Source organism: Copadichromis virginalis, linkage group LG19 (assembly GCF_057382275.1).
Source record: "Copadichromis virginalis isolate Kocher_CV1m ecotype Utaka linkage group LG19, C_Virginalis_male_GT1.1, whole genome shotgun sequence".
Classification (NCBI taxonomy): Eukaryota; Metazoa; Chordata; class Actinopteri; order Cichliformes; family Cichlidae; genus Copadichromis; species Copadichromis virginalis.
The window spans coordinates 8,023,748-8,051,397 of NC_140636.1; the positions used below are offsets into that span (position 1 = coordinate 8,023,748).

Consider the following 27,650-nt stretch of genomic DNA (forward strand, 5'->3'; position numbering starts at 1 on the left):
AAGTGCTGGTGAGAATGGGTGTGATTGGGTCAATCAATCAATCAATCAATCAAGGCTTTATTCGCCACGTGCAGTGAAATAGGATTCCCCCCCCCTGACCTTACACACACAACACAGACATCACATGGGGATACAGGTCGGAGATCGTTAGCATTACATAAATGTCCACAGCACAACATTATGGAACACGTGACAAGCCACAGGGTTGGGTGGGGGGTGAGGAGTAATCCACAGCAAACACAGTAGCCATCCTGCCCAGCGCTACCATTCCAGCGCGGGCTCAGACCCACCGTGTTCCCAGGAGGGAACAAGCATCGAAGGCGTTGTACAGAGTGCTTTGAGTACTCCAGGAGAGTAGAAAGGCGCTATATAAGAATCAATCCATTTACCATTTGTCCTGGATGTTGTCACTGGATTTTTCTTAACAAAGGCTAAATTTATGGACCCAAACCTTTGTGACTTTGTTTTTACAGTTAGGGTCAGACAGGGTGATGTTATAATTGAGGCAAAGTATCACCTGTGTCACCAGGAACTTTGTGATCCTCTCAGGAAGTCGGCCTTTCTCACTGGACAGGATCATCTCCAACATGTCTCCATGAAGCTTCTCCATGACCACAAACACTCGCTCTGGTGTCTCAAACATACAGTCCAGGTTGACCACCCCTGGATGATGCAGGCTCTGAAAGGACAAGAGAGATCAGTTTAGACAGTTTAAGAACAGTTTACAATCTCCTGGGTGGGAGATTCAGTTAAAGATTTTTAAAATTGGATTTCTTCAGGTGAACCTACCATATTTGGTAATAAAAATGCTTTAATCCTAAGTATTTACTATGAATTGCATACTTTTTAGCATTTATGTTATTTGTATGCAGTGATGGTTTAATTAAACTGGAATACAGATTAAGATGAATTGTGAATAGAGTTATGTCCACATCTAAATTTAACAACACAAGCACCTTCTTCTTCATTTTAACCCTTGCATGCTTTTTGGGACAAATTGGACCTGTTTTGTTTTTTGACACCAGAAGAACTAGGTGTACTTCTTTTATTCTGAAATTTGATGGTTTAAAGTTCAAATATGATATTAATGAAACATTTTATACAGTTTTAAAGGTGGTAAAAATATTTGTACACTGAGGCTGTTTCAGTTTGACTGAACGAAAATCAACGAGTTTGAGGATTCTTGAAACTCTGAAAACTGTACATGCCATGTCTTTGTAACATTTTTAAGGGACAGTGATAACAGACTTCAAGAGTTACCCTGACACTGTCACAAGAACTGTCTGTGTTCTCACTGCATGTGTCTAGGTTCCAATGACAGGCACCTAAAGGTCTTTGAAGTGTTATGGGTGAGTCTCAAAACAGTGAAATAGTAAAACAGCACAGGACTGATCACATATGATGCACATGAGGAACAGAAGTCAGACGTCAGAGACTGCCATGACACAAACACAATATGTAACAAAATAATCTAACACGTTACAGTCTTTTATCCTAATCTGAGATTAAAACAGAGATCTAATGAGGGGTTTTACATATAAGTAAATATTAGTATAAAATAAATTCATCTGAGCTGTGAATTTAAGAGTGGGAAAGTTATAACATCAAGATTTTCTGTTCAAAAAACGCTTCACCTAATCTTCCAAGATGAACGATGAAGATAGCTCTGAGGCAGCAAAGGAAACATTTATGTCAAAGGCCCTCATGACTCTTTGCATGCAAAAATGACACCATCTTCCCTGCGTGGGAGCTTTAGCAGCAGTGGCAATGGCAGCACAGCAATCTGAGCCTGGCCCTGATCAACACGTCACACAAGAAGCCAACACAAGGAGACAGAAGGGAAAGAGATGCAACTTCTGCTCTGCAATAGATGACTGCGAAACAGGGACAGCGTGCTTCAAACGTGGGAAATACATGTCGAAGTCCCTAATCCCACAGATGCAAGGTTTCCCACCATTGCTTTGAATGCACTGACTGGTTTGCAATAAGCCACTGATATGGAATATTAACAATCACGATGGCACTTGTGAGTATTTTTAATGGCCTCGGAGGATGGATAGCGCTGTTTTTGCTATTTTCACTTTCAATAAACTAATATTTAAATTATTATGGCTTTTATGTTGTCATTTTTGGGAAACAGAGAGCATAATATCGTGTTATCATAGATGTATTTGATCAAGAACAAGTGTGCCTGCTTCTCTCCCTGGGAGGTACGGTGGCAAATATATTACTTCTTTACTTGTACTTCCTGTCCTGGCTCACATTATAATTTATATTTAGCAAACCAAAGCAAAAACATGATGCTCATAAGATGAAGAAGAGAGAGCAGGATGGGTATAGCACCAGGATGTTGAACTTAAGCAGTGCTGGCATGACTTGGCTAAGTGAAAGGCATGAAACACGCAGTTCTGAGAGTGTTTATATAAAGGAATGCCACGGCTTATATTTTGAAAAAAAACACTGTCATACTGTAATATGTGTGGGTGGTTTATGTAGACGCTGCAGTTGTATAAATGAGCGTGCTTGTTTGGTTCAACGATCCCATCCAACCAATCTGTGAAGAGCTCTGGTTGTTCCAAGCTCATAGACATTACTTTATGTCACTTCAGCGAGGATAAATCTGTTTTGGGTGAACATGATATGACTTTATACAATAAGCTTAAGTAAATGTGCCAGTGTACACTGACCACAACTCTCTCTCTAATATGAAGAACGTAAAATTGTATCCACTGTACTTTGCCTCTTATAGAAACGATATTAATGATTAAAGATTCAAAGATCCGAAAGCATCCTCACCCATTTCCCTAACGGCTACAACAATCATTCAAATAAAATGCCAAAAAAGCTGATATGGACCCCAAAGGTAGCAGGAAGCCATTTCCCAAACAGCTCCAGTCTGCTGAGCAGCCAAGCAGAACAGATATCAGCTGAGGTGAACTCAAGTGTGTTTTATGTGCAGGTGTGTGTAGCAGCAGCGGCGGCAGAGCAGGAATATTTTCAGATGTCACACCCCTACAGTGTTGCCACGGTTCACAACAGGAACTTTTACTCCCTGCCAACAGTATCCTGAGCAGCATGGATGTGTGTGTGTGTGTGTTTACCTGCAGGATGGCCACCTCATTGCGCAGCTGACTCTCCTGTTTGGTGGGGAAGCGGAGTTTGTCGATGATTTTGATGGCAACGTCTCGGCCGGACTTCCTGTGCTTACCTGCGTGGAATAAAACCCCAATCTGAGTCACAAACACACTCAGCTGTTCCAGAATGTAATTAAAGCAACAAGTTGAAGAACCTGAATGTGAGAATTGGTTTTCATGGGTTTAAACACTGTAAATGTAATATTCTTCAATATTCTCGATTTCTGGAGCGTTGGTTAGGTAAACTTTGACATCTGAAGAATGTTTCCAAAGTTTATCTTACCTTGTGTCCTCCAGGATCCCCTTTTAATGGGAGCTTTTCTTTACCAACATAATCATTATTAACATATGTGTTTAAGCACCACTGTGAATACAGAAAGTTCTACATCCTTATGGTCTTACTTTTAGTATCCTCAAAATCTAACCACATATCTGTGATATGGGTATGGTGTTGGCAAACACAACGACAGCCAAGCCTCAGCTAAGGAGTTTTGAGCTTGTGTGCTTGTGTGTGTGCGTATAATTTTTCTGTGATACTGGATTGGAAGAAGAGAGCAGAATTAAATAACTGTAGTAAGTGAAGCTGGTGCCCTGAGATAAAGCTGCAGTGATTTCTACTACAGAATCGTGTCTTTTTGTTGCATGTGGACCTGGCGGTCACAATTACTCCCTGATCTTATCCCATGCTTAAAGATATTTCTCAGGATTATTGAACTTTTTAAACATCGGGCACCACAGATGAAATTTCCAATTTTTTTTGCAGTTTTATGTCGACAAACAAAATCACTGAACTTTTTCCCTGCACTGTGTTTCACAGAGGTTACATTTCATCTTAATGAATCGGGCTCTTTGTGGCACGTTTTACAAAACCTTTTTCTGAAACAACAAAAACGAATTGTGATTAAGTTTCATGTTGCCCAACTGATTTTTTGTCTCTCTTTCTAAGTTAAAACCAAGTAATATTTCCTGTGTTTTTAGCTGTGCAGAGTCTCATAGATGAAGAATGCGTTCCACAGGAGAATAAAGTCACAGAATTTTAAAAAATACATTTACATGTATTGGAAATAGAAGATTAATTTTTTTGTGCTGAAAAAGAAAACATTATGCATTTGGTGCAATGACAGCGTGTCTCAAATTCAGGTTTTACCTCCATACACAATGCCAAACTGTCCTGAGCCAAGAACCTCGTCTGGGAAGATTTGATACACTGAGTTGATGTCCTGGAAAACACAAAACACAGTCTGAGTAGCAATTCATAAATCATCAGATGGGGTCCAAGAAAAGGGTCAAATGAAAGTGAAATAAATGACTGAGACCAGTGTAGCGAAGCCTAAACCCCCTGCCAAAGGATAATGGATGCAGGGAGAGGCTGAAGTTCAGGGTGTCCAAATCTATGAGCCCATGGAGATAAAATAGCTGGTTGCAGGGGCATGCCACCCTGAGGATGGAACTGAAGTTTAATGTTTTGTCCTCAGTCTTTTTACAAATGGACGCATTAGGAAATGCTTGTTGGGCGATGGCAGATGTTTTGAAACCAAGCATAACATATGCAGATCCAAAATGAGAAGATGGAAACTAAAAAAAAATCCTTTAGTCAAGTTAGCAGAGCAAACACCGTCCGCTATGACGTCACCCATTGGTGCTTTTACTGAGGTGCTCTGGTGTTAACATCACAAGTGACTTTTACCAATTGGAATACAGAATAGGTCCATCCTGAAGCATGACCTTCTTTGGGATTCTGTTTGACTATAACGGGGACCACAACCTACAAAAGACTAATAATAAAAAGATGATAAAAAATAAAAATCTTGAAACTACTGATTGAGACCATAACCTCATTCTCCTCGTTGTTTCCTGAGGTCATAGATCAAATTAAGTGCCAATACAACTCATTTTAAAATTGAGAAGTTTCCCCCCCACCTACTGGGAAAGAAACAATGTCTCAGTCTCAATGAACTGGTCCCACCCAACTTAACTAAACATTTATAGCCCTACACTCCGACCACAGCACTTAGGTCTACAGACCAACTAAGTTGGATGTTCTCTGAGCCAGGCTTAAATAGAGGTGACAGAGCGTTTTTGGTGTCAGCCTCTAATCTTTGGAACCACCTACCATTGCACGTAAGAGCTAACCCAGTCACCCTGTGATTTGTAAAATGTGGTTAAAAACCTACGTATTCTCTTTGGCTTTCAGCTCTAGCTAAGCTGTATATCATAGCTTTTACTGTGTAAACCCTGTTTGTTGTTTTGATTATGTCTTACTGAGACTGTGTATTTTAGCACATATTTGTTGCTAATTTAGTCATCATTTGTATAGCTTGTATAGTACTTTTCTCTATTAAGTTTTTTGTTTTACGTGTGCTACAGAAATAAACATTAACTTGACTTGACTTACATTTTCACACACAGGAGACACCGTAGGTCCTTTTTTATATAAAGTCTATGACAACAAGTTGTAAAACATTCTTATGCACTCTGGGCCATAAAACATACCTTTCTCGGGTTTAAAATAGCCTGAAACTGCAAGTTTCTGTAATTAAAGTTTCAGGTCATGGTTAAGTTCCTTGAATGGAAAACTGCAATGAAGGAAAGCAAGGGAGGCTCACAGAAAGTGGGTTCAACAAAAAAAAAGTGAATGCATCAATTCATCACCTGGCAGAGAAGATTTCCGGAATTAATTTTTTGGTAGAGAAAGCCTACTGTGCACCTCTCTCAGTGTAACTACACAACGTCAGTGATCCTCCACAGCTTTGACACCAAAGCTGCAAAATATTTTCTCCTTCATTTGTCTGTAATTACGTCTCCTTTTTCTCCCCTGTTAGCTGACAGCCTAATATCACACCTCAAGCAAAGAGAACAGAAATACAATATTATAAACTTCCTCCCCCTTCCCCGAGCTCACTGCGTAATTACCATCGTCACCATGGAAACCGTTTGGCTGAGTGAGTAATCACAGTAATCTCCATTTGAGGTGTTTGAAGACGTGCTCACCTTGGAGACGGCGAGGTGCACGTCTGCATAGAAATGGGACTTGATGTTCTCTGCAGTTGCATTTATATGCAATGCAATGAATAGAAAAATGAATAGAATTTGCAGATATTGGAGCCTGATGTAAATCTTTTTGATGTAAATGTAGTGTTTCAAGCATAGTGACACGCTCTGGGAATCTCTGCAACATGACCCAGAAGTCTTCAAATGCAAATTAAGAAGAAAGTGACAGAAAGCAGGAAAAAAAAGAACTGGATGGAGGTGATTTGAGTATGAACAGGATGTTGTGTTGTCTGTCAGAGGTTGAAGATGGGGACTCTGTTTATAAGTGTGGGTATACAAACAACATGTCCTGATGCTGGTTTGAGTGCAGTGTCAGTTGGAGTGCCAGGAAATAAAGCATGAATGAAAGCATGGTGCTGATGTAACATCTAATTCAGGTTTGGGTCATCCATGTAAAACATTAGCTGTCCAATATCATCATGCCTAGGGGGACACATCCTACCACATGACTTAACTGACTGACCGTTAGTGGAAGGTCGGGTGAAACCTCGGTGCAAAAATGTCTCAAAGGTTCAGTCAAAGCAAGTCAGTGTCTCATTTAAAATGAGAGAAAAACACAATATGCACTCTTGCCTGATGAAGATTGTGACATGCTTTGTTTGCCCTGTGAACTTGTAGATCTTGAAAGAACACTGTCACTTTCTTTAACTCTTATTTACAGAGCAGGTATCTGCAAGGAAGTTTATTTGCCAGTGACATTCTGCAATTCAGTGTTTCTCAGCTTTATTACTTTGATCTCAAATAAAAATTGGTTGGCTCCCTTACTTTGTGACATCACTTTCCTGATGGTTTTATAGGCTAGTTTGAGATTAGTTAAGGAATCCTCATTGGTTAAGAAATTGTCAGAGAAAAGTCATTACCCTCAAGTCTCAAAACACCAAGACAGCAAAGGTGAAAATGCTCAGCACAAGGCTTCATGATAAGGACTTTACTAACCAGCGGGTGACATGGAGATAGACGGCCATGTCAGTAGTTTTAGAGGCTCTTGGTATTCTGATGTCGTCGATGTCATGGGTGCATGAATGTGTGAACCAAATTTTAAGAAATTCCACTGAACAGTTTTTATTCGCATAGCGATTTCATTTTGTCCTCAAATGCCAGAAAACACTTTACAAGAGAATTAAACCTTGTAATATGGTGCACGAAGAAGAAGCTTCCTTAAGCTACACCCTTGTTACAAGGGGTCATCACTGCAATGGATGGCCTTACTTCCTGATCTGGCTTTCCAGCTGGACTCAAACCACAAAGCTTTGGCTTAACAAGCAAATATGTTATCCACTACATTATGGAGCCACAGACTTTATGCAAAAGCAATCCAAAAATGTGTGTGTGTGTGTGTGTGTATTTGTATTTTTTCTCTTACCACATTCTCCTGGATCTGGCAGTTGGAAACTGAAATACTGATTGAAATCTCCTCTGTTAATGAGAGACACAAGTAAGATTAGAATAAAAAAAAAAAACAGGATAACAAAAAACAGTGAATTAGCATCCTCCTGTTATTCTGAGGTCTTTACCTATCAATGTGAAGTTGACTGTTGTTGTGATTTTGTATGATTAAAAAAGCATCTGAGATAATATACATTGTGAAACACAGTCTTTCAGTTGAAATGAGATTTTTTTTCATCAACATCAGAAGGACAGATTTCAGCGGATGCACATCTCTCTGTGAAGCAAAAACAATAAAAACAGGGCATCTGTAAAAGGATATTAACTTGTTTACTCTAAGCCACACTTCTGGTGTGCATTAGAAATAAATATGTGATAAATGTGAACCAGTTAGCAATCTGCTAGTTGAGACACATTTCTTTAATCATAAAAGGTACTACGACCACACTGAAGTGTTAGTCATGATGGTTTGACGTCAGTGAAATGCCTGAAATATCTCTGATGGGTTTTGTGTGGGTGTTGTTGGCCCTGAATGGATCTGAGACTCTCTGGGAGAATTCAGTAGCAACATGGATACAAATACTTGAGTTGAAAGAAATCATACATTGAATTTGTGATTTATCTGTTCCAAATAGTCTCTGGCTGGAGACAAAGTGAAAACTGTGCTGGAAATACTTTAATGTGGTTGAGATAGGTGTGACCCTGTACATGTATACAGCTTTGAGACTTCAACTCATTTTTTCAATGAGTGGCTGAGATTGTCTGCTACTAGTTCATCACTTAATTTGTTGAAATCAAGTGGTTGTAACAGCACATTTTTATTTGAACTCCCTTTAAGCTTTTTGTTAAAAAGATAGAAAGAAAAAATCTTCAAAAAATGCTAACTTATACATGTAATATTAACAGGCCAATAATATTACAACAACGTACTGTGTCCACTGCGGTGGGAACTGTGGCAAATTCCTGTAGAAACCGCTGGCATCAGAGCATGCTGGATGGCCATTTCCCACATTCGAGCCACATCCTGCCCAACACCGCTGACCTGAAATCACAATTCTGGTACTCACAATTTGATTCAGTAAAAGGACTAGATGTTACAATCCCTGATAATACATTGCTTCAAATGGAGAAAATCTTGGCTGTTATGAGGAAAGGCAGCTCAGAAACTTTATCAGCGGCATACAGCGTTGTGTGCCTGAGCTTTCAGTCTTTTACCCAGGCTAATCTGCCATTTTTTTCTTCCTTGGTTAGGTTTAGGGATTAGGGATCTTATAGTGGACCTTAGATTCATTGGGTGTTTCGGCCCTTATCACTAGGCACCCTCATCTAAGAAGGCCCTGCCAGTGTGTCACTGGTTTTTGTTATTTTTCTTCTTCTTTCTTCTGTTTAGTTTTCTACAGTTTATTTTCTTCTATCTCATCACTGAAACTGAGAAATAATACTTACCTCTTTAACATTTATGGAGCCTCACTTCTTCAAAGGGATAGAAAAGGTGATAGAAAGAAGTAAGACAAAAAGGGACAAGATAGGAGAGAGCAGAGAGGATAGCCGGAAGGGGGGCGCCCAATCTGGCTTCCCACACCTCCCTGCCAGATCGGGCTGTACGCTTTACCTCCCCACTGGGAGGAAGAGCAGAGGGGAGAAGAGCAGAATATTTTTCTTTTCTTTCATTCCTCCTTTTGGTTTCACTACCATGAGGTTAACTGCACAGTCCCCAGGAGGCCCTGAGACAGCTGTATCAGTCAACCAGCAAAATTTCTAATGTTATATTTTACCCTTTTGACGCCCCCTGTTGAGGTAGGCACACCACGGGTTGATAAATCCTGGGCTTGTGTCTCGCGGTTAGCTGACTGCCTTAGCTACCCAAGGCAGCCCTTTTTAGTAGGGCTGGGTATCGTCACTGATTTCTAGAATCGATTCGATTCCGATTCACAAGGTCCTGAATCGATTCGATCCACGATTCGATTCAATTGGATTTGAATCTGGGAAATTTTGCCTCAGACAGTCAGAAATATTATAATTCAGATCAGTACATTTACATATTTTTGTATCTATAAAAAGGAAGCTGACACTTTCGAGACTTTATCAAAGGTGTGAGCATGACAGCAGATGCCTTTGTGTCAAAGTAGCTGAAGATAAAACACAGAAAAACATGAAGGTGATTTTCCTGGCCTGGGATTTTATAAAAATATTCCACAGTACATCAAAAACCAAAGAAAACCATTAACCAGCACATGAACATTACCTCTGAAGTTACAGCGGTTTTATTACAGACACAGCTGAGCGTTTTGCATTTTGCATAATTTTAAAAAGTTCAGAAGCCTATTGAACGGCAGAAATTAGGTTTTCTTTTCGGAAGTAAGTAAAAGGGAAAAAAAACATCAGCCGACAGCGCTGTAAATAACGGTAGTCTTGTGCGTAACAAGCAAGCGAATAATGCAGAAAACAGATTTCGGGGATAGACGGGAAACTGTTCTTGAAGTACACAGAGAGAGAGAGAGAGAGCTGTGCATGAAGTGTGATTTTATTATGGTGGAAGCAAAACAGCAAAAGTAAGAGTGAATTCATGACGATGTTTATGTGAAGCGTAGTTTGGATCTTCTTTTGCTGCTGGTTCAGTCAATATTGTTTGGAGAGAGATAAAACTAACAGCTTTAGAATCAGCGCAAAAAGGGCGCGAACACAAAGCGCGGACCAGCCGAAACATCAGAATCAGCGAGCTGTTGGCTTTCAGCCCCGACCGTGTCCGTGCCATCGGATGAGAAAGTCACATCTCACTGATTCTGATCCGCGGGTCCGCGCTTTGTGTTTGTGCAGAAGCCGTGTACCTGCTCTCATTTACTGTTTTAGCTGTTTGGTGGTTGTCAAAATTTTGTGACGTTTCACCTGAGATTCTGGAATTTCGGGCAAAATACATTTATATTAAAAAATCGATTCAGGATTTTAATGAATCGATATCACGTTATCCAAGCTAGAATCGATTTTAATCGATGAATTGATTATTAAAACCCACCCCTACTTTTTAGCCATAGCCAGTGACTGGTCCTCTCAGCAGTGTTAGCCAATTCTCTTATAGCCTGCCATTGCGCCTGTCCTCTGATCCCAATCTCTCTAAGCAGTTTTGCTGTTGGACTGGCAACAAAGCCCCTGCATCCCACTTCCACCGGGCGCACCTTGATCTTCCAGCCTCTGTCCTCTGCCTCAGCTGCCAAGTTGGCATACCACAGCTTCTTACGCACAAATGTTTCCTCAATTGCTTCCTCCCATGGTACCGTCAGCTCAATGACATACGCAAGTTTTTGGGAGTTAGACCAAAGGACGAGGTCTGGTCGCAGAGTAGGTGCTACGATCTCTGTGGGATCCAAGTCCACTTGCATCTGCCAATCCCTGGCAACCTTCAGTGGGCCCATTTCTGGGGTTAAGGGGCTTGTACTCGGCCACAGAGGAAGACAGGGGGAGCCCTCATGGCTAATTGAATGGAGAATTCATGCTTTTATTTTGTCTTTTGTTTTTATATATTTATTTTAAATATTTAGTTATTTAGTTCCTATCAGAAAAACATAAATTCACAAATGCAAAGAGTTTAAAAAACAAGTCTTTAGAGCAGTCTGAATCCTGAATGAGACATATAGGAATTATTAGTACTGTACTTTGATCTAACTTTATCTGAAAAGATTTTTAAAATCGCACTTCATCACTTTAAACAAACTTTAAAAATATTAGTAGTTTCTGATTTTTTTTAAAGTAAGTTATGTAAAATTTTAACTTGAAAGTATTTCTCATTGCAGAAATAACTAAGTATGAATGGTAGAAGAAGACTGTAATCCATGTACCACAGAGGGGAAACGTCACTTTTTCGATTTCTGTCTTTTAGTTTAATATTTTTATAGCTGACATTTTTTAAACTTTCACCCCCTTAATTTTTACACCAATATCTCTCAAATATCTTTCTTAACATGATTGCATTTGAGGGGTGTTATTATTTCATGTCACCAGTGTTGGGGAGTAACAGAATACATGTACCGGCGTTACGTATTTAAAATACAAAATATGAGCAACTGTATTCTGTTACAGTTACTGCTTAAATAGTTGATAATTAGAATACAGTTACTTTGTTGAAATAAACGGATTACACGGCAATCTTTTCCTGTTTCATATGTTATGCTATCCCCTCTCTAATTTTGGTAATTCCACACATTGCCGGAAACCCAAACAAAGCACACAATGAGAGGCTCTAATGTGAGCGTCCAGTTAATGTTGGTGGTGTCAGTTACACAATGAACCCAGAGCCAGCACAACAGAGCCAGCAGTGAACGGGCAGGAAGGCATTTCTTACTTGGAAATTCTGACACCACTTCATGAGAAGAATGGGATGGGCAAAATCTGACCGTGCAATGCAAACTTTGTTTGCCAGCAACCAAGCTGCTCTCAGCATCAAAAGACTCCAACCTAAAGAAACATCTGGAAGTAAGTTCTTTATTTAAAAACTAACATTAACCTACTGCAACTACCTTGTTCGAGTTATGGTAGCTACCATAGCTATGGTAGTTATGTCCCACTTCAGTATCTTCGATGTACTATTGCTGTGTGATTTATTACTATTACTGATGGCTACAACCTGCTAGCTGCAAATAATCATCACATTTGAACTGAACTGAACTGAATGAAGAAAGATGTAAGAAAGAACAGAGTTGGAGAAAAAGAGATTTTAGTAAGGAGTACTCAGTGACATTTGATCAACTGTGAATTTAAATCTTTCATGTAAATGTGAGTTTTTCAAAATTTTGAAAAACAAATGTGACAAATGTCTTGATTTTGCCAGCTCTGACGTATCCGATTTAAGACTTTGTTGAAAAACATTTCTCCTTAAAGTGTTTGCATGATATCATGCAAGCACATTAAGGATGATATCAAATCTATCAATAATATCAAATCTAATTATGATCTTAGAGAACCTATCTTGCATCATATCAGATTAAATCTGCATCTCACCAGAATGCTGCTGCCTGTCACAGATGATTCAGGTCTCTGCAGGTTCTCTCCAACATAATAAACCAGTGATGCCGTGGCGATCTCAAAGCAATGAGGATTGGCTCCATCAGGAAGTAGAGAAAAATTCTGAGCAGGCTCCAGAGACAAGATTTCAGACAGAGGGATTTCCTGCAGAGAGGATGAAGTAAAGGGGTCTGGGTGGAATACAGTTTACAGTATCAGCACCAGTACACCATACATGATGTACCTCCTGAATCTGTAGTTGAGGGGTGTGCTGTGTTGCAAGTAATTTACATTCAAATATGAATTAACATATATCTCATACCAGTAGATCACATTGCTCTCAGACTGCTGAGTTTAGAAAGTAGAATAGGTATATCAGGCCTCTCTCAGCAGACTCAAGTTCAAAAAAGACTACTACTGTAAACTTAGCAGTTAGTCTTTAAAAGACAGGCACACCTGCAGTGATGACTTTGCAGCAACAAATAAACTGCTGGAAGGTAGTGGTCTTACCTTGTAATATTTACTTCCTGTGTCGTTCTGAAACAGCGTAATGCATTTACTGTCTAGCCTCCAGTAATGTCTTTTCCTCTGAAACATTGGAAGAGAGAAGAGGAAGAAAAATAAGGGAATACCACAAAGAAAAAAGAGTGACATTAAAGAGCAAAACAACTGAGGAAAGAAAAGAGAGCAAATAAGTATGAAGCAGACAAACAATGACAACCTGTAAATGCCTCTCAACTTGTTTTTAACACTCACGCAGCTGAAGAATTTCAGAACAGCAACACATCCTCAAACCACAAGTGGCAGTTTTCTCAGAAATAACTCTTGCTTCTATTAGGAATGAGTTTAACATTTATTATTTCTCACTATTTGTTTCTTCGATATTTCCTACCATCTCCGTTATTTAAATAGGAAGAAGCACAAACACTTAAGACAATCTTTGTACGATTCAAAGTGTATATTTATAATAATGTGTCAAACAAAGTTGGAAGCAGCACTTTGATTACAAATAGTGAAATATCTGCAACGCGTTCTGTCCTGTTTCTGAGTCCTCTTATCCTTCACTCAAAGACTTCAGAAACAGCATCACAACTGGATTCTTTGCTTGTTCTTGAAATGTAATGAGAATAAACTGTGTTTTTCCACATGGTTCAGGTCTTTTTTTTATAATTTAATTATGAATTAAATTATAATTCTAAAGTGTACCATCTTTAAGTAATTGGGAAAAATTTAACAATTACACGAATTCTCCCCAGGGTGCTGATTGACTAATCATTAGACTGAGAAGCCACTGTTTCATGTCACAAAGACAGAGGAATCGGTGAAATTAAAGGAGTAGATGACAAAGCTAAGACTGAGGCAAAGCCTGATAACATCCGAACCAGTGAACAGAACGAAAACAAAACAAACAAACAAAAAACCCTGAGGGCGCTAGCTGTTTGCTTCATGTAAGACAACATCCACAACACAAATTTGGTGAGGTAAATAGACTGTTAAACATAAAAAGAAAGATGTACCAGAGTGTCCTTGCTGGTGTAGTGGACCATCCAGCCCTCTTTCATCACATTGCTGCTCTTCCTCTTTGTGTGTTTGACAGACTGGACGACTCGCATCAAAGGAATGTTGTTGCTGGTGGAGGGGCTTTAAGGGGCACGAAAAAAAACACAGCCTCAGAAACATCTCAGTACTATATATTTTTCTTTGTGTGTAATTGTTCTGTGAGTACCTGATGGCTCGGTTGGACTCATCTAGGTCAGGGTCGTGCATGTCACAGAGATCGCTGGGTCCTGCCTCTAGCAGCAAGCCACTCTCTGAGGCCAGCGCTTCATCCATGTCATCCAAGAGGCTACCCCCTCTGTCAATATCATGGTCATCAAGGCAACCCTCCACCATGAGGGCATCCGATTCTGCACCTGGGCTCAGAAGTTCTATGCAACAATAGAATTCAGGACCTTTATTTTGTGTTTCTAAACCATTCAGAGGTGGACTTATGTGTTATGCTAATGTGTTTCAAACCCTTGTATTGATACATAATCCGAGTGTGCTAAGCTTCAGGACAGGAAATTCTCCTTCAGAATTTTAGGTTGAGAGCAGAATTCAAGATTCCATCAATTACAGAAAGTCATTCAGATCCTCACTCTACTACCACCACGTTTGACTGTTGGTCTTTTTATGGCTTCCTGTTTTACTCTCATGCCAGAAGTAACGGGACACAAACTTTTCAAAAAGTTCAGCTGTCTTGTCAGCCCACAAGTGGTGTTGTGGAGGTCAAGAGTGTCAGACACTATCATGAGTTTGAAACTAGATCGAAGGAGTGACGTTGAATGTTATCATTGAAATTTTAGAATATATTCAACAACCTGTAGAGAGTATCCCAGAGATGAGACAGTAGTGATTAGACCTCAGTAGAAATGTATGTGAAGAGTAGGGAGCTGATGAGGTGTTGGGAAAGTATGATGTAAGGAATTGCAGAAGAGCAGGTAGTAGTGGTGATCACATGCTTTAAGAAAAAACAAAACAAAAGGTGACGTATAAGAGTGGAGAAAGGTGCACAGAGGTTGATTTTTGTAGAAGGCGTCATATGCTAAATTGGCAATACAGCTAACAAGGCTGCAAAACAGGACCCAACACTGACAAGTCTAAAGTTCAACAGGTTTATTGAGTTAAAGTAAGTGAGAAGTTGAAAGGGGAGGTAAACACACGGATTCCTGACAAAACAAAGCAGGTAGGAGGACCTGTCACTGAGTCACTGAGAGAGTTAGCCTTGGATAATCCACAGAATAGCTCCAGAGAGTGTTGTTTAGAGTGAATTTGACTGCCTACTTGGTTGGTCTGGAAGAGATACTTGCAGGGGGACAGAGTCGTAGGAAGGTGAAGAGGCAGGTGAGTTGAAATTGAGAGTTTCTTGATCAAGGATTTCAGGAGGAGAAGACCAGTTTGACAGAGACAGTTAGGGGACACTGGAGGTGGAGCTGCTCTTAAGGCAGGGGACAAATGGGACACATGGCAATGAAGGTGTTACACTTGAAAGCTTGTGTCACCACAGGAGACACGGAGGAGCCAGATTACCAGTTAAAGGAGGCATAAAATCTGGTGGAGAGTGAACCCTGGATCTGGTCATACCAAGATCTGCCCAACCCAGCATAAACCCAAAACAGCAAACAGACCATGAAGGACCATGACAAAGATTGGAGACTGCAAGGTAGTATCAGAAATCTAGCTAGGCAGCATTAGGTGGTAGTCTGCAGGATGACTTTGGAACTCAAGAAGAGTAAGGGAATGAGAAAAGGACTAAGTTATGGAAGCTGAAGGAAGAATGTTATGCAGCATTTAGGAAGGAGTTAAGGGTTGTAGGGAAGAACTGCCAGATGACTGGGAAAAGTACAGCTGACGTGGTTAGGGAAACTGCCAAGAAAGTATTTGTCTACAGCCCCTTCTTGCTCTGGCCCCTTTACACTGAATACATGTGTGAATGAGAGACAGGTAGGAGTAACAGTGAAACCGGGGCAAAGGGAGTTAAAGTACATGACTGGTCCATTACCAGGGATCAATCATCCAAAGCATTGGTCAGTGCACAAAGGTGTTGGTGGAGATGAGTGTCAGGGTTGAATGGACAAAATTAGGAATGAGAATTAATAATGCAACGGAGTGATAGCTTAGGTTGAGTTGTTTGGAGACAAAGCTAGAGAGGCAAGGTTTAGACATGTTAGACGTGTGCAGTGGTGGGATGGTGACTACATTGCGCAAAGGGTGTTGAACATGGAGGCAGGAGGGAAATAGGATAAGCACAGAAAAGATACATGAATGTGTATATATATATATATATATATATATATATATATATATATATATATATATATATATATATATATATATATATATATATATATATATATACGAACATCCAAGAATACATTAGGAAGATGGCCCCAACTGACCGAGTGCTCAGTGAATACCTCAGGCAGCAGAAACCCAAGAAAGAGGAGGGAGACGAGGAACCATCATGGAAGGACAGGCCCCTGCACGGTATGTACCACCGGCAGATAGAGGAGGTGGCTGATATCCAGAAATCCTACCAGTGGCTGGACAAAGCTGGACTGAAAGACAGCACAGAGGCACTAATCATGGCAGCACAAGAACAAGCTCTGAGCACAAGATCCATAGAGGCTGGGGTCTATCACACCAGGCAAGACCCCAGGTGCAGGCTGTGTAAAGATGCCCCAGAGACAATCCAGCACATAACAGCAGGGTGCAAGATGCTAGCAGGCAAGGCATACATGCAACGCCATAACCAAGTGGCCGGCATAGTGTACAGGAACATCTGTGCCGAGTATAACCTGGAAGTCCCGAGGTCAAAATGGGAGATTCCCCCAAGGGTGGTGGAGAATGACCGAGCTAAGATCCTGTGGGACTTCCAGATACAGACGGACAAAATGGTGGTGGCTAACCAACCGGACATAGTGGTGGTAGACAAACAGAAGAAGATGGCCGTAGTGATCGATGTAGCGGTTCCGAATGACAGCAATATCAGGAAGAAGGAACACGAGAAGCTGGAGAAATACCAAGGGCTCAGAGAAGAGCTCGAGAGGATGTGGAGGGTGAAGGTAACGGTGGTCCCCGTGGTAATCGGAGCACTAGGTGCGGTGACTCCCAAGCTAGGCGAGTGGCTCCAGCAGATCCCAGGAACAACATCGGAGATCTCTGTCCAGAAGAGCGCAGTCCTGGGAACAGCTAAGATACTGCGCAGGACCCTCAAGCTCCCAGGCCTCTGGTAGAGGACCCGAGCTTGAAGGATAAACCGCCCGCAGGGGCGTGCTGGGTGTTTTTTTTTTATGTGTGTGTGTGTGTGTGTGTGTGTGTGAAAAAGAAATTAAAGCATCGTTTTTATTCAGTCTCAAGCCTGATTTTAAAATAAAATTTTAAGTTATGATGGGGTTTATGGATGTTGTAGCGGTGGCTAAAGTAACGCTCTGTGTTCATATAATACAAAAACAAAGAAATGTGTTTGTGTGTCGGTAGGTACCTCCATTTTTTGATACTTCTCCCAGGCAGTTGTTTGGCACTTTTTGCGCACATCGTTTATGACAATTAAATTTACAGTCTGAGAGAGAAACAAGAAAGAGGAACACAAGGCTTAGGAAGAGGCTTTGACATCAGCTCCACAGTAACTGTTCAAAATCTTAATACAGATGAAGACATGATGCAGTTAAAACTCCAAAACGGCCAGATTACACTATATTGCTAAAAGCATTTCCTCGTATGCCTTTATGAAGTTGAGGGATATCCTATTCTTAATCCATAGGGTTTGATGTTGGCCCAACCTTTGCAACCTTACACCTTGGTTCACAGTCCCCACTCATTTATACTGAAGGTGTTCTATCATGTTGAGGTCAAGACTGTCCATGTCTTTATGTTACTTGATTTGTGCACTGGTTTGCACACCAGTTGTACGCCCTTTCATTTACGACGTCTGATGATGCAGTTCTATATCTCCCTGTTCCAACATAATTGCACTTATGTTGGAACAGGGAGATATAGAACTGCATCATCAGACGTCTTAAATGAAAGGGCGTACAACATGATGTCTATAACCAAGGTTCTAGAAACTGTTAAACAAAGCTCTGGTGACTAGGATGGATTTTCTCCAAAGATCCATCCAGGGTGTACTCTAAGCCAGCGGTCCCCAACCCCGGGCTTCGGACCGGTACCGGTCTGTGAATCGTTTGGTACCGGGCCGCGAGAGTTGAGGCTCAGGTGTGAAATGTATGGTTTTCAGGGTTTTTATCGGTTTTCAGCGTTATTTTGTTATCGTTTTTATCGTTAACTCGGTTTTCCTGGGTCTTTTCACATGTGCTATGAATAAATCTTCTTTTTTTCATTACCGGTACTAGTTTTATTTTGTTGTATTTATCCGCGACACCTTAAAGGCCGGTCCCTGAAAATATTGTCGGGCATAAACCGGTCCGTGGCGCAAAAAAGGTTGGGGACCGCTGCTCTAAGCTACAAGAGAAAAATAGCACAGGAGCAGACCTACCCAGAGCTGAAAAAGATGTGTCACACAACACCAATGCTAAGTAACCTCCCAGCAAGAGCCAGTCAACATCACAAAGTGGACAGTGTTGGGGAGTAACGGAATACATGTGCCGACGTTACGTATTTAAAATACAAAATAAGAGTAACTGTATTCCGTTACAGTTACCGTTTAAAAAGGTGGTATTCAGAATAGTTTGTTGAATTAAAGGGATTACACAGCGGTCTTTTCCTGTTTCATTTGTTAGGCTATGCCCTCTCTATTTCTGGTAATTCCACGCCGGTGGAAACTCAAACAAAACACACAATAAGAGGCTCTAATGCATGTGTGTCAATCTCGCGGCCCATGTTACCTGTACTTGCGCCCGCATAATGATGTGAAGAAATATTTTTAAAAATTACTTTTCAACAAATTATTTATTATGAAGGCAATATGAGCAGAGTGTTACAGGCATAGCCCTGGAGAATGTAGCCTCATGGGCAGTGTAGCCCAGTTGTAAGTAAGCTGTTAAGACTCGACTGTACACTGTGTTCATGTTTTCCTCCGAAACAATAAGCTCCGTTGGAGCAGCCTTTCAACGCCTCTCTCTGTCTCTCGCTAGCAAAGTTGACACAGACAACAAAGTAAAGCTAGTTTTCGGTTACGAGCCCGACACGGAACCCGACGTATTAGCCAGAGGTCCCTTTACTACAGTTCGGAGCCGCGGACCTGAAAAAATATGCGCGCAATAGTTTTCTATATGAGATCGCTGCAAAAAGTGCAGCCTTACCTAATGTCCACCCTACTGTTACTCATTTATATTAAGATTTAAAAATCTAGTTGGTATTGGTATGGCGAGTATTCTTCAGTAATAGTAAAAGATCACAGAGCAATAGTACATTCATTTAGTTGCCTACATAATTGCCTGATAATATATTAAGTAATCCAAATTATTCAGAATAAGTTACTCTAATTGAGTAACGTAACGGAATAGGTTACAAAATACATTTTGGGGCATGTATTCTGTAATCAGTAGTGGAATACATTGTAAAAGTAACCTTCCCATCACTGATTGTGGAATATATCTGCTATTCCTCCTTTGCACTATGTCACTTTGTCTACAAACCACTCAACCTGAGCTGTCCCTAGAATTTACTAACTTTCAGTCCCAATGAAAATCTTAACATCTTCATTACTCTACCACTACCAGCTTGGCCTCCTATCTGTTTGTCACTGTGTCTTAACCATACATAGCAAGTCTCGCGAACATCTCATAAACTTCCCATTCACTATCCTTCTGTAACAAATCAGCCCTGACATTTGTCTCTAACAGCTCCCCCCATTTGCACACTCTTCTTCACCTCTCCTCAACACTGCTTCTGTTGCCTGGAATTTATCCCAGGTACTTAAAATAATCTACCTACATTATCTAAACTCTATATTTTAATAGTACAATCAGCAGTCTTTATTTATCCAGGTAATGTTTTTACACATTCAGTATTCAGTCTCTCTACTAGTCCTTTTACAGCAACATTACATGTAGCACCATGGCAAATCATTATTCTGTATTATACTGTATTACAGTATCTAATGGTTACATTAACAAGTAAACAGTAAACCTACTGGTAGTTTTTACATGGTTGAGCCAAAGAAATGTCTCAATGATTCTGAAAGGACAAGGTTTCTTTAAGCATCTTAATGCAAAATGTTTTGGACACTGGACAAGCTGTGCTACAAGCAGAGACAGTTTTAAGTTTGACATCTAGAGCTTTGAAAAACATCTACAGCAGGTTTTCAGAACAACAGCTCACCTTTGCACTGCAGGCCCTGCCTGAAGAGGCCTTTGAGCAGCTTCTTGCAGTGCTGGCAGACAGTAGGCCGGGTGTAAGAGTGAATCAGGAATGTGTGGGGAACTTTGACTTTTGACAGTAAGATCTTGTCAAGCTCAATGGGACGGCCAACATATGATTGTGAGCTGGATCGCCGCTCTCTACCAGGAAAGTAATCTAACTGGTTCTTCTGCTGTTGGGAGAAACAAGCAAAGCATTTCAAAGTTTTTCATACGTTTCTAGTTTTTGCCAGTGGACCTGTTTTCCATGATAAGTCACACTTAAAATGATTTTTTATGGCAGCAGATTTAGAGTTTGGTTTCTCAGCTCTGGGGTTACCGTTGCCTGCAAGAACTATATGATAAATAGACTAACAGATGGGAGAATGAATTGCACAGTATAATTTAACTTGGCTGCCTGTTCACTATTATGCAATAAGTAAAAATGACCCTAGAGAAGTATTTCTATGTAAAAAGATGGGAGGACTTACCTCCATGCTAGGACTGACTGGAGACTGGACAACAAAAAAAGAACAAAAAAAGTTACTTCAACATTTCTGAAAAACTGTGTTCCACAGGTCTGTGCTTTTGTACTGACCAATAAAGCATCATCACTGTAGTGGGGAGGTGAAGGCTCAGCAGAGAGCGGACGCCCGGTGTTGATTATCCCGCCTGTCAATGAGACATTGGAGGGACGACGCCTCCTCACCCCGCTGCAGTTGTTGGGGATCTTAAAGGCACAGCGCTTGTGGTAATTCAGACCACAACCTGGAGAAAAGGATAGTGTCTCTTTTTAAAATTTTACCTCAGCCATAATGTTCTCATGATTTCATCTTATGGGAGTAGGATATTTTACCTTCACATTTAAGTCCTTGGCGTACAAGTCCCCACAGCATTTCCCCACAGTGGTCGCAGAAGGCTGGAGCTCGGTACGAATGGACAAACAGGCAGTGTGGACGAATCTGGAAGTCCTCTACTGTGGCTGAAGCTGTAGAAAATTATAAGATATAAATGAATTCCAACTACAAGTTTTTGTGTCTGTCAAGTAAGGTTATATGTGTACTACTTGCTTGTTTTAATCAATTTTAAATCATGCTTTTTATTTGTTCTTGTTTCTAATGTCTCTGTAAAGCACTTTGAATCACCTTGTTGTTGAATTGTGCTATGCAAATAAACTTGCCTTGCCTTGCCTAGGGGGTTGATGCACTTAAAAGAGTTGTAGTTGCACTTATTGAAAACTGAAAAAAGTTTAAGTGTAAGTAATAAAATAGAAGTATAGAAGGGTCAGCTGAAATGTAAATCTGAAATAAAAGCAATGACTTGAGCTTAAATTTCAGGTAAAGTGTAGTGATGGGATTTCCGGATCTTTTTAGAGAACCGGCTCTTTCGGCTCCCAACTGGCTCTTCAGGTTGTTTTGTTGCTTTAATTAATTAATTATTGACAACAATATAAAATTATTCACAAAAGGAATTACTAATGTAAAAAAAAGTGGTTTTATTTATATATGTTTATATATAAATATATACGGTGGCCCCCAGAGACAAAACACGTACAAACTCCAAAACACATTTCTAGCGTTAACTGAACTTCCAAAACAGAGCTACCTAGATCACTTAAATTATACAATTGAAAGCATATGTGTATTGTTTGTGTATTTATACACAAGCACTCATATGTATTCAAATAATTTAAAAAAAATGTTAATTTTTGTTACTACCACACACCAAATCCGGTCGTTGATACTTCCTGGCTTGTGTGGCCACTAGGTAACAAAGCTCAACACTGCCCCTAGCATCCTGGAGCACTTCTGTTGTGTTTTGGAGTTTTTACGTGATTTGGAGTTTTTACATGTTTTGAAGTTTTGTGCTTTGTCTCAAGGGGCCACCGTAAATATACTTTTATTTATTCACTCCACATAAAATTTAATAAATAAATCGTATAATACAAAAACCAACTATTTACATTTCAACTTTAACTATTTAAATTTTCAGCTTTTTCCTTTTAAACAAGTTTAAAGTGAAACAACACAAAACACTGCAAACCACAACACAATTAAATATAAATATGAAAAAATATGAAAACAAAAAGAACATGCACATTCTCTGTCATATGGGCCTGCATGAATAAACTTTCTGAATCCTTTATCATCTGCAACTGAAAATAGTTGCGGATGATTACTATACCTTTCTAATGTGACGTTGTTGTCCCTGGCTCTTTCTCTCTCTCTCCCTCCCGCTCTGTTCCTGTGCTACTGCGAGTGTAACTACCGCCCCTCCCCCCTCTGCCCAGCGCAAAGCACAAGGCTCGTGTACGGAGTGAAGCGGGAAAAAAGTGTGTGTGAGAGAGAGGGTGAGAGAAAGGAAAAAAAAACCCATGGCTCCCAAAAAGGAGTCGGCTCGTGTTGTCCATGTCAAAGTGTCGGCTCTAAGAGCCGTTTCGTTCCCCATCACCAGTAAAGTGTAAACATGACAAAAACTTTAGGGCAGCTGGTGCTCAGGAGGTGGCAAAAGTTGTTCACTATTCAGAAGATCGGTGGTTTTAGTCCCTGACACTTACAGTGCACACATCAAATTGTCCTCAGGCAAGTAGAACCTCAAATTGCACTTGTGAGGGTAACACATTACACACTAATGAATGGCTGTACATATGCATCAGAAATCATATTACAAAAGTTTTTCAAATATTTGCAAAACAAAAACATTACGTGAAATGTAAGTGCTTAAGAAACTGAAATGTCAGTACACACTGTACTTTCATATTTGTGTTGAACTGTTTCAGTTAAAAATAAAGGTTAAAAGAAAGAATAAATATATTCTTTCTTAAACATTGTTTACTTCTTTGTGTATTAACTAAGGAAGTAAAAGTGGCAGTTAAAAAAAGAACTGCAGATAAACCTGGAGATTCATTAAAACATGGGTTAAGAGTCACTTGAAAACATATAACACAACATAAAATGTAAAACTCGGAGAAGTGGAAAAGTGAAGACAAATGGTGTGTGAATGCACTGAAATTAATGGGGTTTAATCATAAGAAGCTGAAATGTGAGCTGGACTGTACGCTGTTACATCACCTGAAATCCATTTTCACATGTCAGCTATGAAGTTTGCAGTTGAAGAGAAAGTGTCACTTCAAATGAAGGATAAGCATAATTTTTTAAAGGGATTTCTACGATAACGACCTGAGATGTACCTGAGTCAGTGTAAGTGGACATTATACATTATACACACACTAAATGTGATGTTGTCTGCCAAAGTGTCATTAGACATATCAGCAGTGAAAGCAGCTGAAGTGTTGCATGAAATGAAAAAGTGTACTGTTCTTTAACAAACACGTTGCAGTATTTAGTGATGAATTTTAGCGATGAACTTACTACTGTATTGTACCGTAACTATCAATACTCATGATACGTAGTAAAATTATGTTCAGTGGTTTAGTGTAAGGACTGGGAGCAGTTACAGTACATTTTGAAACTCCATTTCTGACATTATACATATGAGTCATTCCACATTTCAATAAACAGATGAAACCCTTTTTATACACATTGCTCTATGGTGTACTTGAGAGTTCAAATGCACTGCAACTTAGGAAAACACCAGCAAATAGAAAAATGCTGCAAAAGCACACAAATCACAACAAAAGTTAAATCAAAAAGTTGGATCAATAAAAGTAACTTTCAGCAAAATCTCACAAAACACAACTTAAAGAAAGTGACGAAAGGATTACACTGATACATGGTTAAGAAAAGCAGAAGCTTCATCAGTGTTGTAAGAAGCTGTTTAGTATTAGCTTGTCATTTCCACAACTGTTTCGTCATGTTATTGTCTCACCTAAAACACTTCTGTTGTGTTTTTTTAAGGTTTTTTTTTAAACTATGTGGTGTTTTTTTTCTTTTATTCAGCTTCCATAGTGTTTTTTTTCTTATTTCCAATGATTTTATTCAACTTCCATTTTCTTTAATGTCCTTCTACAGCATTTCTATTTGATGGTGTTGCAGTGCATCTGAACTGTCACCAAAACATTAGTTTTTCCGACTTGAGAACACTCCATAAAGTTATGAGCAATTTTCCCACTTAAAGGATAACAATATTCAAATCAAGGAAAACTGAAAGTGAAAAATAAGAACATTCCAACATAATAGCAATCCTGAATGTTAGACTTTTAATCACTGCTGACAAACCAATCTGTGGCACCATATTTTCCTCCACATTTTCCAGTGTTTCTCCATGCTTTTAATTTTATTTCAGAGATGAGCAGCTGCTTATCTGGGGTGACTGGGCTCTTGGCCACAGCAGCCATCTGAGCCCAAATATCCTCCAGCTGTTTTGACAAAAACCCAGTTGGGTGTACAGGCAGTGCCGATAACCCCTGCTGTTACACTCGTAATGTCAAACAAAGAATCAGTTTTTGCTGTTTTTATAATATCACAAAAACAAACGAACAAAAAAAGACAATGAAAACAGGGGCAAAGTGAATGGGATTTCTGGTAGAAACAGCTACTGACTCTGCAGCTTTACATTTAAAGTTTTTAAATAGAAAGCATTAAAGCTCACTTTGTACTACAGTCACTGGCACCAAACTACTGATTCAGACTTAGAACTGGCATGTGTAGCTCCAAAGGAGTTTGGTAGTAATTCAAAAAAAGAAATTAAAACAGAGCGCAATTTAAGGAATGCAAACTTTAGTCAGTAGCTGCTGAGTCTACAAACAGCCAACTTTGGCCAATCAGCTCAACATAAAAACTAGAAAAATGTAATTGTAATATTTACAACTTGTTTTTGCCTATTTATTGGATTAAATATGTGGGTGAGAAATGTGAAAAGAAAGTCTCAGAAATAAAGAAAAAAGAAATACTGAAAAAAGATAAACCAGATAAACCAGAAACATTTACCACTCAGATTTTATTTTATTTTACTTTTGTACTTCTGTCAAAGCTTCATGGGTAACTGAGATTACCCATGAACTGGGATTAATAGTTACTTATAGTTTAGACTCCATTAAATTTCTTGTTTCTTTGATTTCTTTTGACATCTGATATTTTTTGATTTTGGAGCATGTACAAAGTTTTACTTTTAGTGTTCTTATACATTTGAGAAAAAGACAAGCCACATTTCTAAAGCTTGTTTCATGCTAGACCTTATTCACATATCTTCACATTAAACCTTTTTTTAAGGATTGAGTGGGTGTGTAAAGCCTGTGCTTGATTAACATTTCCCATTACACCTGTTAGGGTGGAAAAATGTTTATCGTTATTTAGATTGTTAACGCCTGTTGGCTCAAAGAGTATAGGAACTTTGACATTTTCGTATTAGATTGTATTTTACAAAAAGTTAACACATATTTTTGAAACTTGTTATACAAGTCAGATTCCCAACTAAGAAAATAAAAATTTCCTGTAAATAACGTAGTTGATAAAATAGATATTTATTTATTCTAGATGTGTCAAATTAATATGATAATAATAGCGTTGCATTTGCCACACTGACTGGGAAAAAAAAGAATACATTTAAACCTAGAAACACTGAGGCAGTCAATGCGACCCTGATAGAAATCCATGTAAAACGCTGGGTTTAACATGCACCCCTGATAGTGTAGCAAAACATGATATAACAGGAGCCATAAGTAAATATATAGGGGGCTGTGGTAAAAGATGAAAAAACCTAGCCAACTTAATTGTGTCTTCTTGCTTGACTTTCTCAATGTTTGTACAAACCAAATTCAACAAATTCCTACTTTAAGTTGATGAGATAATAGGTATTATGGTGTTATCATAGTAAACTCCAATAATCTATTTTCTAATCTGTTGTCTATTAGTTTTAATACTATCAGTGTAAATTGGCAGCAAATCAGAACCAATTATGAAATTATCTTTTTTTTCTACATTATTAACACACTGCATATAAATTTTCAATACTGCCAGTACATGGGTTTGGATATATCATGTATTCTGTCTGCTGAGACTGATTCAGTCAGATGTAATTCTGTAAGAAATTTATTGTTGAAATGTGCCACATATATGTTATATGTAATAACCTTACTTATTGTTTATTAATTGATTTGCTTTTTTTCTGCCTGAATTCTTTCTAAAAATGTTGTGAATTTGAGAAAGGAGTAAACATGGAGGATGCTTGTAAAGATGAAGTGCATCAAACACACCTAATTGATTACATGATGACGAATACATAGAGGAAGAAGGCACATTTTGTAGAGCATTGGATGCTTCTCCTGTATAGGGGTGTGGGTGGATGTAGAGTTGGAGACACGGGTGTTGGGATCCTGACTTGAATGGCCTGACTAAAGCAGATTTTGTTCAAAATTCCAAAATATGACAGGACACTTAACCACATACATCTGTCAGCACCTCTTCAAAGGACTTTCCTGTAAAGACAGTCTGCCAAGGTGATCCATCTCCCAGAGAAAGTGTGTAGGAACTGAACTGGCTTGTAATGGCAACAGGTGCTGATTATACAGATATAGGTGGAGTAGCATTATTACCGATGTGAGTGTTCAACCTGTTTGTACTGCAGGACAGTCAGATCTGTCAGACCTAAGACTACGGATGGAAGTGAACCAAATCTAAATGGAAAAGGTGACTCATGGTTTTCACACGGTTTTCTAACACATTTTGAGTTAAGCCACCTTTACCTGCAGTCTGATCAAGAAGTGAGTTGTCAATTAACAATTTCACCAAAGATCTGTTCTCTGATCACTTCCTTTTCCCCATGCTGTTAAATTTACATCGTTCAACATTTCAGCATCACTACAATTGTCCAATAATCAACCTTCCTGGGTTCCCAGAGCCAGTTGGTTTCCACTCCATGCTGTTTCTAATTCATTGTGATCTGTCGCTCCTTTACACCAGCTCCTCCTCATCCATGTTGTCTAGAACATCTCATCCAAACTCTCCATGAACCATCTGCTTACTCTGCTACACTGCCACCAACGTTTAGTGTCGGGGGAGGGGGCCCACTTACTATGGTGTCTCCATAATGTTGCTTCTCCTTGGCGTAATTGCCAAAAATACTTGGATGTCAGAGCTTACTCTTTTCTCCCAAATTATTTCACCTTGACGAAAATCATAACTGCTGTAATGCAAACTTTTGCTAGTAGGAGTTAGTTAAAGGAACTGTGTGGCTCCCTGAGATTTTTCGGGATAACAGTGGAGCTAAAAGGAATAGTCAGTATCAGGTTCTGATACACACACACACACATTTGTTAGTAGATACTTGGAGCGCCACATGGGATTTG

General features: G+C 39.5%; 1 protein-coding gene across 1 annotated transcript in view; it reads right to left on the minus strand.

Moving 5' to 3' along the window:
* The window catches only part of prkd1 (protein kinase D1), a 75,375-nt gene that overhangs the window by 22,667 nt on the left and 25,058 nt on the right, over positions 1–27,650 (minus strand). The window contains exons 3-16 of the mRNA XM_085441167.1: positions 21,261–21,392; positions 21,003–21,172; positions 20,896–20,919; positions 20,388–20,595; positions 17,590–17,667; positions 14,293–14,494; positions 14,084–14,207; positions 13,077–13,154; positions 12,564–12,731; positions 8,502–8,613; positions 7,549–7,601; positions 4,282–4,354; positions 3,102–3,208; positions 518–679 (exon numbers count right to left, since the gene is read on the minus strand). Of these exons, the coding sequence (XP_085297293.1) occupies positions 518–679; positions 3,102–3,208; positions 4,282–4,354; positions 7,549–7,601; positions 8,502–8,613; positions 12,564–12,731; positions 13,077–13,154; positions 14,084–14,207; positions 14,293–14,494; positions 17,590–17,667; positions 20,388–20,595; positions 20,896–20,919; positions 21,003–21,172; positions 21,261–21,392 (1,691 nt within the window). The remainder of the gene's footprint in view (positions 1–517; positions 680–3,101; positions 3,209–4,281; positions 4,355–7,548; positions 7,602–8,501; positions 8,614–12,563; positions 12,732–13,076; positions 13,155–14,083; positions 14,208–14,292; positions 14,495–17,589; positions 17,668–20,387; positions 20,596–20,895; positions 20,920–21,002; positions 21,173–21,260; positions 21,393–27,650) is intronic.